The sequence below is a fragment of the Hippocampus comes genome, unplaced genomic scaffold, assembly GCF_001891065.2.
Source record: "Hippocampus comes isolate QL1 unplaced genomic scaffold, H_comes_QL1_v1.1 scaffold68, whole genome shotgun sequence".
NCBI classification, from domain to species: domain Eukaryota; kingdom Metazoa; phylum Chordata; class Actinopteri; order Syngnathiformes; family Syngnathidae; genus Hippocampus; species Hippocampus comes.
Window position 1 is genome coordinate 521585 of NW_017805625.1, and position 12522 is coordinate 534106.

The 12522-nt window shown below is 50.1% G+C and overlaps 2 protein-coding genes across 2 annotated transcripts in view; one reads left to right on the top strand and one right to left on the bottom strand.

Annotated features, from left to right (window-relative positions):
* Positions 1-12522, top strand: part of rnf123 (ring finger protein 123) — a 24439-nt gene that overhangs the window by 3358 nt on the left and 8559 nt on the right. Inside the window, exons 4-36 of the mRNA XM_019880685.1 lie at positions 253-332; positions 403-500; positions 579-633; positions 928-1013; positions 1082-1168; positions 1247-1314; positions 1641-1766; positions 1841-1955; positions 2095-2199; positions 2275-2400; positions 2460-2552; positions 2644-2717; positions 2806-2923; positions 3007-3106; positions 3950-4011; positions 4443-4514; positions 4649-4769; positions 5185-5286; positions 5997-6097; positions 6286-6475; positions 6699-6844; positions 7204-7287; positions 7376-7483; positions 7543-7720; positions 8434-8508; positions 8991-9078; positions 9138-9225; positions 9543-9627; positions 10518-10657; positions 10753-10809; positions 11428-11559; positions 11642-11717; positions 11787-11871. Of these exons, the coding sequence (XP_019736244.1) occupies positions 253-332; positions 403-500; positions 579-633; positions 928-1013; positions 1082-1168; positions 1247-1314; positions 1641-1766; positions 1841-1955; positions 2095-2199; positions 2275-2400; positions 2460-2552; positions 2644-2717; positions 2806-2923; positions 3007-3106; positions 3950-4011; positions 4443-4514; positions 4649-4769; positions 5185-5286; positions 5997-6097; positions 6286-6475; positions 6699-6844; positions 7204-7287; positions 7376-7483; positions 7543-7720; positions 8434-8508; positions 8991-9078; positions 9138-9225; positions 9543-9627; positions 10518-10657; positions 10753-10809; positions 11428-11559; positions 11642-11717; positions 11787-11871 (3321 nt within the window). The remainder of the gene's footprint in view (positions 1-252; positions 333-402; positions 501-578; positions 634-927; positions 1014-1081; positions 1169-1246; positions 1315-1640; positions 1767-1840; positions 1956-2094; positions 2200-2274; positions 2401-2459; positions 2553-2643; positions 2718-2805; positions 2924-3006; positions 3107-3949; positions 4012-4442; positions 4515-4648; positions 4770-5184; positions 5287-5996; positions 6098-6285; positions 6476-6698; positions 6845-7203; positions 7288-7375; positions 7484-7542; positions 7721-8433; positions 8509-8990; positions 9079-9137; positions 9226-9542; positions 9628-10517; positions 10658-10752; positions 10810-11427; positions 11560-11641; positions 11718-11786; positions 11872-12522) is intronic.
* Positions 1754-12522, bottom strand: part of amigo3 (adhesion molecule with Ig-like domain 3) — a 17076-nt gene continuing 6307 nt past the window's right edge. The window contains exon 3 of the transcript XR_002169547.1: positions 1754-1787. The gene's annotated coding sequence lies outside the window, so the exon portion shown is untranslated. The remainder of the gene's footprint in view (positions 1788-12522) is intronic.

Here is a 12522-nt window from a genome sequence, read left to right on the forward strand (position 1 = left end):
ACACACACACACACACACACACACACACACACACACACACACACACACACACACACACATATGCAGCGCTTGTGTGTGTTGAAGAGGGAGCCCTGCTTGGCATGTTGGCGTGCACAAGTGCGCTTAAAGGCTTTGCAGGCCTCTCAAAATGTAATATGTCAATAAAGTTGCTCACGATGGTTGTTGGTCTTCTTCCCCTTGGTGGGTCGACCACGCTGACGGGCCTACTCGCCGGCTCCCCCTGCTGTTCAGGAAGCCGTTGGCCTTCCAGGATCTGGACGCTCACCTGGAAATGTTGCTGTGTGAAGGCGAAACCGCTGACGACAGCGCGGGTATGTCTGCACATCACGCTCTTTGGCATCCCCCCATAAAAAATCCAACGTTCGGCGCCTTTTCCCGCAGACCGTGAGGTCGAAGGTCGTCTGGGTCCTCAGCCGGTGGTCCTGGACCACACCGGCGGCTTCGAGGGCCTCCTCTTTGTGGACGACGACCTGCTGGGGGTAGGGCGCCTTTCCTTCTCACAAGTTCCATAGTTGGCCGCCTTGACCAGGCCTTTTTGCTTGCCGCGCCCCCTTCAGGTGATTGGCCACAGCAACTTCAGCTCCATCCGGGCCACCACCTGCGTTTACAAAGGTGAGCACGGGCCGGGTGCACCGCCTGCTCGGATGCAGAAAACTTTGCTTGCCTTCGCTCAGCAATAACTAAAGATTTGGAAATATAGAAATTTGTCACCAAAACTTAATTTGAATATTATATTACTTATTTTTTTGTCAACCAAAATTGTTTTTAGGCAGACTTGTTTGTGCTAGAAAGATCAAAAGTTGCATTTGTGTGACTCAGTGATCAAAAAAAGCACGTTTTGATGAGCAAAAGTAAGCCACATTTTTATGGCACGGCTTGCTTTTGACCTTTGACCTTGGCATGCAGGCAAGTGGGCGTACGAGGTGCTGATCTCGTCGCAAGGTCTGATGCAGATCGGCTGGTGCACGCTCAACTGCCGCTTCAACCAAGAGGTGAGCGCTCGCCGGCGCCCCCGCCGATCTGTGACGGGCGCTCACTAACGACCGTCACCTCCCGCCAGGAGGGCGTCGGCGACACGCCTGACTCGTATGCCTACGATGGGAACCGAGTGCGCAAGTGGAACGTGGTCACCACCAATTACGGCAAGGTGAGCAAACGGCTGCCGACCCGATAACGACGTTGATGCGACGACGTTGACGCTGCGTTTTTGTTCGTGCGCTGGCAGTCGTGGGCAGCGGGCGACATCGTCAGCTGTCTGATCGACCTGGACGATGCCACCATCGCCTTCTGCTTGTAAGTCGCACGCGATCTTCATGTCTGTCATTATCCCCTTGTTTTAAGAGATTCCAGTCAATAATCCGACAAAATTTTTGCATGAAAAGGTATTACAAAACGGATTACTGTTTATTAACCAGTTATTATTTGCCATTGTTCAGTGATAAAATAAACTCAACAACAATTGCGCAGTACCACACAATAGGGATGTAAAAGTTTTTTTTTTCCAATAAAAATTGCAGACACATATTCTTGTGATCCTAAAGAACCAAATGTGCTTTTCCCCAAACACTTTTGAGGATTTTGTGGTCAAAGTTGCATTATTACGACTGCCGTGTACCCAGGAACGGCCAATCGCTCGGTACGGCGTTTGGCGACATCAAGACGGGACCCGGCGTGGCCTACTTCCCCGCCATCAGCCTGTCCTTCAAGGAGTCGGTGGCCTTCAATTTTGGCAGCCGGCCACTCAGATATCCTTCCGCCGCCGCCGCCTTTTGTCTCCTTTGTCTGGCCGTGCCACTGGCTATGTCCTTGACACGCTCACGTACCCGTGCGAGGGCTACCTGCCTCTGCAGGATCCGCCTGCCGCCGACCTACTCAAGGCTCACAAGCTGCTGGGCTTCGTGAAGAATGTCCTGTCCACGCGCATCGACGTGCAGGTCGTTTACCGCGTGCACATGCAAAAACAAGAACAACACAGCAACGGGCTTAGACACCAGAGAGCAACTCATGAGTCTGCGTCTGTGTGCGTTCTCGTGATTCTGTTTTTGTTTGCTTGTGCGTGCATGTGTCGTGCAGGAGGAGCGGGTGGTGGACACGGATTGTTCGGTGTGGAGACTTGATGGCGAGGCGACTGTCCTGATCACACTGGCGCACATCTTCAACCACTTTGCTCCTCTGATGGTGAGCGAGTGCGTCTTTTCTTTCCCTTTTCACTTGTTTTGTCTGCACGTGTTAGTGAACGCATCGCGTGCGTAGTGTAAAGTGTACCTGGTGGAGGACGTGCTGATGAACTTCCTGCTGGGGATCCTGGAGGGCGGCGGTTCCGTGGACGAGCATCCGCTCATCCAGCAGCTGCTCGACCTCTTCTGGCTCCTCATGGAGGTAAACGCTCGCGCACGCAACGCACGCGGGCACGACGTGACCTCATCGCTCACCCGCAGGACTACGAGGTGAATGAGTGTCTGAAGCAGTTGATGATGTCGCTGCTGAGGGCCTACCGCTTCTCCCCGATCATCCCCGACCTCGGATTCCAGGTACCCAGCGTCCCGCGTGTGTCTAGTATGTCTGCTTCATGTGTGTTCGTGTGCCCCTGTGTGTTGTTGAACTTTGCGCACGTCCTTTCAGATCCACTACCTTCGTCTGACGACGGCCATCCTGCGCCACGAGAAGTCCAGGAAGTACTTGCTCAACAACGTCTTATATCCTTGCGTGTCCACATGGTGGCGCCTGTCTCAGGCACACGTGCTCAGACACGGAGTTGGTGCGTGTTCTTTAACGTGAGGGCACGTTTGACGTGTTGCGCTCGGTGGTGTTCTTCTACATCAAGACCCCGCTGCGGGTGAAGGAGGCGGGGCTTGAGGAGCTGATCCCCACCACCTGGTGGCCCACGCATTTTGACAAGGAGGTGGGTGTATCCCCGCCATGTCACTCGCCCACCACCCCACTCCCGTATGCACGCCTGAGCGCGATTGTCCTCTTCCCCGTTAGGGAAAAGATGAGCGTGAGCCCAAAGACGAGAGTTCGGATGAGCGTCTGCGGCGGCGAGCTTACGAGCGAGGATGTCAGCGGCTGAAAAAAAGAATCGAAGGTGGGACACGCCCTTTCTCACAAACACGTTGAAGTGAATTGGAAGAGTGTGCAAAAGCTTGCTTGAAACTGTCCGTGAAATGTGTCCAAAACTGCACAATGCTGCAAAATACTTTGTGCCAAACTCAACGGAAGCCGTTCCTTCCTGGGTGTGTTGCAACTTCAACCAGGTCAAATACTCATTTGGTCAGTTATTCATACAAGACACCATTAGAATATCGTGACAAAATACTGCTCTGCATTCTCACGAGGGCGATGTCTCGCGGCAGCCAATCGCCCCGGACGTCCACGTCGCCGCGACTTGTCAATTTGTAAAAGATTTTGTTTTTCGTACATCTGAGTGAAGGGTGTTTTGATCATTAGCATGATCTCAGTCACATGACCCATTGCAGTGGTCCCAAACCAGTCAACAGTGAACAACCCAGTACCAGTCCATGGGTCATTTGGAAGATACACAAAGATTAAAAAAAAAAAATATCTATGATTCATCCTCAATATAGGTTACGTCAGCACTGCCTTCCCCTCCCTTGATTGTACATCAGCGCACGTTCCTCTTTCTAAGTCTCCAGCAGGTCTCGCCCTCTGCAAACTCAATTAGTCTCTGCGATGTAGAAGACAACAGAAATCAATTAAGTTGAGTGACTCATGTGGATGAGCGCACTCGTTCACCTGTTTGTGCAAAGTAGCTCTGCCTCCTCCTCGAACCGAAACCATGACGTGATCAGCGAGTGGTCAACTTAGTTATTCTGTCATTGTCGTGTAGGAAAGTCAACAAACGGATCTGCCTGTACACCTGGCAACTGCCTCGTGTGATCGCTTAAAAATTGCTTTTGTCTCCCTCTAGTGGTGGAGGAGTTGCAGGTGCAGATCCTCCGGCTGCTGCTCAACAACAAAGACAAGAGCACAGTACGTGCATGGATTTTTATTGTTTGTAACAAGAATTGTCTTGACATCATACAAAATGTTCAGATTGCAGCACGTGTTTGCTTTCAGTACACTGAGTGGCGATTTCCAAGAATTTAATTAAAAATGTTGCGATCACCGTTTGTTCACATTTTAATATTATGTTTCGATTTTTGGATCAAGAAAAAAATCTGGTTAAGTGTCACTGTAAAAGCGATTTTGTTGGTCAGTGTGTACGATCCGTAGATGCTTTAAAAAAAAATTATGAAGTCACTCGGGAGCTTGGAAAAATTGTAAAAATATAACAAGCAAATTACTCACTCACGAATGAATAACATCAATGAATGGCAAAGTGGAGATGTTGATCATTTGGACTTGACGGAACTTGCTTGCATCATTTGCTGAGTTTTTGGTGCCGTTTTGACTTTGCTTAGGGTGAAGCGTCCCGGTACATTTTCCTCAACAAGTTCCGCAAATTCCTGCAAGAGAACGCCAGCAACCGAGGGGTGAGAGCGAGCACTTCCAACTTTTAACACCACAACAGACAGCAATGAGTCACAGCCTTTCACTTTCACAGCCTCATTCCAAAATGGATGACTTTTGTTTTGTGTGTGTGTGTGTGTGCGCGCATGTACTGTAGACACCCACTGCCCTGTGCCCCCCCGAGTACATGCTGTGCTTCCTGCACCGCCTGATCACGGCCGTGCGCGCCTGCTGGGATGAAAGCTGCAAGAAGAGTCCGGGCAGCGTCAGCAGTGACGGTATGAAAGCCTGCCGCTGCCGTGCGTCCACTCGCCTGTCAGTCGCGTCCACTGACGCCATCTTGAAATGGCTGCAGTCTTGCCTGGTGACAAAAGATTGCTTCTCCGTCCACATTTTGTTTATGTCAGGCAGTAAATTAACTGGATGCATTCTTTTCATTCGCTGACACCCACATCCCTCCCCAAACCAGGCCCCGCCTCTTAAAGCCAATCACATTCAGATTCACAGATACAAGAGTGTTCGAAGTGGAGCCGGTGACCCCAAGTGGATAAAAGTGCACCACCTGCTGATGATTGTCAATCCGTGTCAGTCCTCATTCCGTGCTCTGACATTCCTCTCATTTCTTCTTCGTCTCGTCCTCTGCGGTGCGTGCCGCCGTGGCGCCCCTGTGTCTCCCGGTCGACTTGTCTGCAGCGGCGTTTGTGCCGCCGCAGCTCTTCTACAACGGGAAGGTGGACTACTTTGACCTGCAGCGGCTGGGCGGGCTGCTGTCACACCTCAAGAAGACGCTCAAAGGTCAGTCCACTCAGTCAGCAGCAAAAAGTCACATCAAACAAATAAAACAACTGCAAAATGGAAGACGACTTTGTAAAGACCAATCGTGCATGAAAAATATGAAAGCACACAAATTAGGAACAAATTCTTGTTTGTCTCACCTGCCCTGCGATTGGCTGGCAACCAGTTCAAAAAGCCTCTGGGTAAGTTCCAGCTCGGCCAATAAGGAAAAGCGCGGAACCGTATTGGAAGCCTCCTCCGGATCAGCGAGAAGGCGCCATTGCTTTGTGTCGCAGAAAGCAGATTGAACGCGGCGCATGTTGTAAAAATGACAATGTGTGACTTTTTGGCCTTTGGGCTGGTCTTCCTGCTTTCTTTCTTTTCTGTAGGGAATATTCATTTGATATTCGACTACTGTATATTGAGTTAAACGCTTGGTCATGAAATGAAACTCGCGCAGTAATTCACGGTACCTTGGTGCTTTCCTCATTTTTATGAAGCTATTCTGCAGTGTCCGTCCCTTCACCAATTTTCTGCAGCCGTTTAGCCTTTATTACGACTACATTACGTCTATTTACATGTCCATTTATTACTTGATTGATTGATTGATCAATGGTCCCTCGTTGATTTTTGTCTCGTTCCCTCACGAGCGTCGATGATTGAGCCGATTGACAGCATGATGCGTGACTGCTGCTAACGTTGAAGTCGATGGCGACCTTGTGCTCCCACAGACGACCTGGCGAGTAAGGCCAACATCATAATCGACCCCGCCGAGATCCAAGCGACGTCCATGGACGACCTGGACGAAGACGACGAGAGCGGCGCGGCGCAGGTTCGTCTTGGCTTGATTAAATTCAGCTCTATCTTGAGGCAGCACTCTCACTTTTTCCTATAATAATATGGCTTTGATAAACAAATGGAAAAAAACAACAGCTTTATTCATGTGGGGATGTGGGCTTTATTTGGTTCTTCCCTCCCCCTCAACTGAGCCATCGGTTGTTTTTTTAATGTCGTCCTCAGAGGCCGGCGGGGGCGTCGGCCGGCGGCGCCCCGGCTCGGCCTGGCTGGTTGAGCTCACCCACCCTGGGCCGCGCCAACCGCTTCCTCAGCACCGCCGCCGTCAGCCTCATGACCCCCAGGCGACCCCTCGGCCAGCCCGAGAAGGTCAAAGTACGCGCCCTCGCCATGGAGCAGCGCACCGAAGAGGACAGTAAGTCATCAAGGGCGAGGACTACTTCCCTGACCCTTCCTATCTTCTTGTCCCGTTACAGAAAAAATGTCATCGAAATGCACCGCTAGCAGCCAATAGGTGGCTTAGCTTTGGCCACAGGAAAATGTGCAAAAAGATGCAAACGCGGCCATCGCGTTGTCATCCTTCCTGTCAACGCTGTGATCTTTGTGTGTGTTGTGTTGTTTTCTTTTTCCCTCTCAAGTCGAAGGTAGCCACGGCAACGACGGCCTGTTGCTTGGGCGACCCGTCGACCAATCGCATCAGCCCGTGGCCGACAAATCGCTGCTGGAAATCACCGACGGGATCGTCATGATGTACAACCTCAGCGTACATCAGCAGCTGGGAAAGGTGTGGCCACTGTCAGCAGCTTCATCATCAGCATCACCATTTTGTATTCTCATCAATTCATTGATTTGTGTGTCGATTTTTTTTTTTCTCCTCCACGAATCGAATAATTTTTTTTTATTTTCCATCCTTTTAAAATAGGTTATGATTTCAAATGGAGAGTGCAGAAAATTGACACAAATTGACATGGGTCTGGTTCATGACACTCGTCAGAAAATCAGTCAAAATGTCGATGATTGTTTGACACGCAGGCGACCAGTCTATTGTTTGTGTAGATGTGGAGCGTGATCAACAGGCGACTGGTCCGTTGTTTGTGAGGATGCGTGGCGCCTGATTGACGGTCACTTGTGTCGTTTGCATAGATGGTGGTGGTGGCCGATGACGTCCACGAGTATGCAGCGGCCCTCAAAGACACGGACGAGAAGATCGCCCGATGCCCGCCGAGAGTAAGTGGGACGCCGCTTCCGCTGGTGTTGCACTGCGTTTGTCTTTGGCGGCCTTCTAATCCATTTTGGCTTTGGCTTTCCGCCGTAGAGATCGGACATCTTGGAGGAACTTCACAAGAGTCAGAAGGTCTTTGCCGAGAAGTTGAATCATCTCAGCAGGAGGCTGGCCTGGATCAACGCCACCATATACTCCAAGGTGGGTCCGCAAGTGTGCGTGTGCGCACGAGGCATGCCTCACCGCTGTTGTTCGCGCAGGAGAAGATGTTGGACGTGTACTGGCTGGTGCGCGTGTGCATCGGCACCATCGAGCGCGCCGATCGCACGGGCTCGCTGTTCGCCTTCATGCCCGAGTTCTACCTCAACGTGGCCATGTACGCCTACAACGCGCTCAAGAACTACTTCAGTCCCGCCAGCAGCATGGACCAGCTGCCAGGTGAGTGCGCGCCACCCTCGGACGTACAGACTATATGATGCACTCCCACTGAAGTAGCCTTTGCCGGCTGAAGCCAGAGGCCAGCCATCTTGCGTTGCCACTGTTACTGACAACTTGCATTGGGATTTGGCTGAAAACACTGTTATCAGTTCGTGTTTTACGCAGGCATCCCTGTGTGGAGTCATGAGAGCCTTGCGAAGAACCAACTTTCTGCATCAACGTTTCAGAGTAGATGATCTCAGTATGGTGAATCGTGACTTACAGAGGTTGGTTTACATTTTGCAGCAATTTTTTACTCGATGGGCTTCGCTTTCATTTCATTATTGATGGTTCTGACAACGCGATGCAGACCAATCTTTGAGTAGCACTCAGATCTGTACCTCAGAAGATAAAATTTGTAATTGCATTCTTACCGACGAAATGTGCACGTAGCGCTTCTCCCAGACTTCTTGGATACAACCGTATGCCACACACTGTGGCATTTGTGCTGCAGAGACAGAAACTAATGTGAAAACACTGCAGAGTAATCGTGAATCCAAGTGAGGTGCGCTATACGGGCGGCAATGCAAGATGGCTACCAGTGGCTTCCCTTCTCGCTACGGCATTGTGCATCCATCACAGATGTGTCAGTGGTGCCAACGCACCACGCACGCTCCCTCCCTCTCAGGTTAGGATCGACCCAACCTGCCAATCTGACTTTGTCGTCCCCGCAGGCTATGAAGAAACGTTGACTCAGCTGGCAGCCATTCTTGCCAAACACTTTGCGGATCCACGCATCGTTGGAACAGGTCTCTCAAACACACACACACACACACACACACACACACACACACACACACACACACACCATTTATGATGTTTGTTCTCCGATGAATTGTGGGAAAGCCCATCTCAACTAACTTTGATCCAAAGATGGGATAACTCCCCAGAAGTTTGCCACTCCATGTTAGGGCACAAAGACAAATTAATGACAGGTCGCTCGCTGGTCAGTCAAGCACTTTTTGTTTTCCTTACAACATTCTCATTAACACTCTTTAAAACTAGACTTGCTACACACTTATTCTACGCTGGACTGCTTAGTCCGTTGAATCTGATTTTTATGATTGATCATTTTCATTTATGATTCATGTTCTGCTATTGTTATTGTACTGCTTCTTTAAATTAGGTTGTACGGTGCCCTGAAAGGCACCTCTGAATAAAATGAATTGTTGAAACACCTCCCTCACTCCAACAAATGATGTCATTGGCGTGCGGCGCTTTTGTCTCGTAGACATCAAAGACGCACTGATGCAGGCGCTGGCCAGCTACGTCTGCTACCCGCAGTCCCTCAGGGCAGTGGAGAGGATCGCCGAGGACCAGTGAGTCGCGCGTGCACGCCGCCGGTGGCCATCTTGCTAGCGTGCACTTGTGCTTTCAGACGTGTGGCCATGATGAGGAACCTGCTGGCCCCCTACGAGCAGAGACCCTGGGCGCAGACCAACTGGATCCTGGTCCGGCTGTGGCGGGTGAGGCGCACGCTTTGTTCGCCGTCCACACGCCGTTGCTTTCAAAATCTAGCTTCATTCAAGGACGCACAGATGAAACCAAAGGAAAAAAAATCATGTCACAGAGTGTGCTGCTTTGACTTAGCAGTTGAATTTGCTCCGGCATCCAGCTCCAAATTCAGCTTGCTCATATTATGTCTCATTCGGGCTTGATTGTGGCTTCTGCCACCTTGTGGAAGACCTTGGAAGTGTTATGTTGGTCACAGTTGATCATGACAGGATCATATTGGCACTTAAGTGAAATCTGAAGTGACGTTTGGTGTGTGCGTGTGTTGCAGGGCTGCGGTTTTGGCTACAGGTACACACGCCTGCCGCACCTCCTCAAGACCAAACCCGAGGACGCCAACCTGCCCAGCCTCCAGAGTAGGTTACCCATTTCATCAATGAGTTGGCGCGTCATACCTCCGATGCATCCGTTGCCTCGTCAGTCAGCCACCACGTGAAGTAGGGTGACGAGGCAACAGATGGCATGCGTGCACATGCGCAGGCGTTTCCCAGTTTGATTGACAGCATGCGAGTGGGCGGGTGTGAATTTGATTGGCAGCAAGTGCTTGCATTGAAGTGGCCATCTTTGATTTAGTCATGTGACTTTTTTGTGACACATTGTGACACACTTTCTGTCCTGCACGCTCACACTTTGTTGTCATTGTCGTTGGTTTTTGTTTTTTTGGGGGTTTTTTTGCATGCCGATGAAGGGGATTTGACCGTTGCGAGTTTCCAGAGTAAGTTTTCTTTAATATCTTTGTATGTCATTGTATTTATTTTCTTATTCATTTACAATTAATGTCGTAGCCACAAAAAGTTATTTAATTCATTTGATCCCATTTTAAATTAATTTTCCAGGAAAATGTTAGCTTCTCATTTTATTTATTTGAGTTTTCCAGAATTATTTTTCCAGCCTTCCTTTTACCTGATTTTTTTTTCTAAATTTCAGAATTTAAAGCCTCCTTTTGTTTTCGTTTATTTTCCAAATTCCATCCATCCTGTTAGAATTTTGTTTTTTTTGTTTTTTTTGCTTTGTATTGGTCTTGGGTGAATGTGTTTGTTTTCCCCTGTGTCCCGCTTCCAACTCTTCCTCCCTCATCACCATCGTCATCATCCTTTCGGGGGATGTGTGGAAGCTTCGGTTGGTTGGATGTAGCAGCCATTCAAATTAGTTGCCGCGCTTCCCTGGTAGTTGGTCTCGCCGGCAACCGTGTCGGTTTCCTCCCAATTTACCATCATGTGACCCGTGAGCTGCTCCTGGTCTCCAGAGCCGTGTCCATCGCTGCTGCTCCAGAGACACATGGCCCGCCTCCTGAGCGCCGACAAAGACATGGCCGCCTCCTTCCTCAACAGTGTCCTCAATCAGCTCAACTGGGCCTTCTCCGAGTTCATCGGCATGATTCAGGAGGTAACGCCCGCTTGCCCGACCTCGGTCACGCAAAGACACGGCCGACTTCGACCTGGCCTGTCTTCCGCTCTTTACGCGTCTTGTCCTTGTTGCAGATTCAGCAGGCAGCCGAACGTCCAGAGAGGAACTTTGTGGACACGCGTCAGCTGAAGGTCAGCGCACGCCGTAAAATTATGCTGCTTGACGTTGTCAAAACCCTGCCACAGTTTGGCTTGAAGTGCTTTTGCCACAAGTTCTTCAACACAAATGGCAGGTAAACGAGCCGAGAGGTAAATGAGGCGACAAGTTAAACGAGCTCAATCTCCGGAGCTTGTTTCTCTGCCGGTTGAGTACAAGCACAGTGGCTGAAGCCAAACAGTGACTTTCTGGACTTTCATTCTCCACCTCTGGTTAGACCACATGATCTTAGGCTGCGCGACAGCAAGGTGGATAACGGCACACCACAAAACACAGCTAGTCCAACGTCATGCCACCACCCGTAATGCCAAATAACGTCTCTCGCCATGACATCACGCCGCCTGATGTAATCTTGACATAATCAGCATTTTTCTCAACTTCACTTGATTATCTATTGCTGCATACCAAGCCTATGGTGTAAAAATCAATCACCCAAAAACAAAGGGTGTGAAAACAGTAAATTAATAACAGAAATTAATATATTTTTTATTACAGTATCATAATAATCAATCACTTAATCACTTGTCTATCCTGTACTAATATGAATGGCCACTGAGTGATGGTGGGCTCAGCGGTGTGTCGTGGCGTTGCAGGTGTGCGCCACCTGCTTCGACCTGTCCGTCAGCCTGCTGAGGGTTCTGGAGATGACGGTCACGCTGGTCCCGGAGATCTTCCTGGACTGGTCGCGTCCGTCCGCTGAGCTGCTGCTGCGCCGCCTGGCTCAGGTGGGCGCGCTGTTCACCGCCGCCCCCCCCCTGTGATGGGATTTTGGGCGAGGTGTTGACATGCGATTGTGGTGTGCCGCAGTTGCTGAATCAGGTGTTAAATCGGGTGACGGCCGAGAAGAACCTCTTTGACCGCGTGGTGAACTTGCGATTGCCAGGTATGCACGTGTAAGCCGCTGTGCCACGCGTGTTGCTTTCGTGACTCATGTTGTTGTTGTGTGTTTGAGGTCTGGAGAGCGTGGACCACTACCCCATCCTGGTGGCCGTCACTGGCATCCTCGTTCGACTTCTTGTGGATGGCGATCGGCATGGGTGAGTCACACGTCATGCGTTGACTACAACACTTTGTTTTACACATGTTTCGTATTGAGTGTCGTTTTAAGGAGCATGAAACATGTTGATTTCGAATCATAGAACTCTGCGTGTGTATGTACATACGTGGGCTTTTTATTGAAAGAAGCCATTTGAGAGTAGAATTATTTTTCTTTCCCCCCTTTGGACAAACTTGCTGTCTCACTTCCTGTCTGCAGCTGATTAGAAGATGTTGTAGACTACAATATGCACATGCCTGACGATGATAATTTCATTAGCGCATGTGTGCGTCGATGTGAGGGGGTTTAAGCCCGCCTTGAGTAAAAGGTTGAGGTTTGGTTGAGCAAGTGGCGGTTGCAGAGTGGTGCACGATGGGGAACCACAGGAAGTGTTTTAATGGATGCTGCTTGAGTGCGATGGGGGAAAAGTGCACAACATGGAGAAAAAAGGGCCAATGTTTTTTAAGTAGTCTCAAACGTGGACAACACTCTGGAGTTCTATAGTTATTAAAGTGTGTTTGTGTGCGTCCGTGTGTGCGTCCGTGTGCGTCCGTGTGTGTGTGTGTGTGTGTGTGTGTGTGTGTGTGTGTGTGTGTGTGTGTGTGTGTGTGTGTGCGTGTGCGCGTGAGGCTGCCCCCTCCCCTCTTGCCAC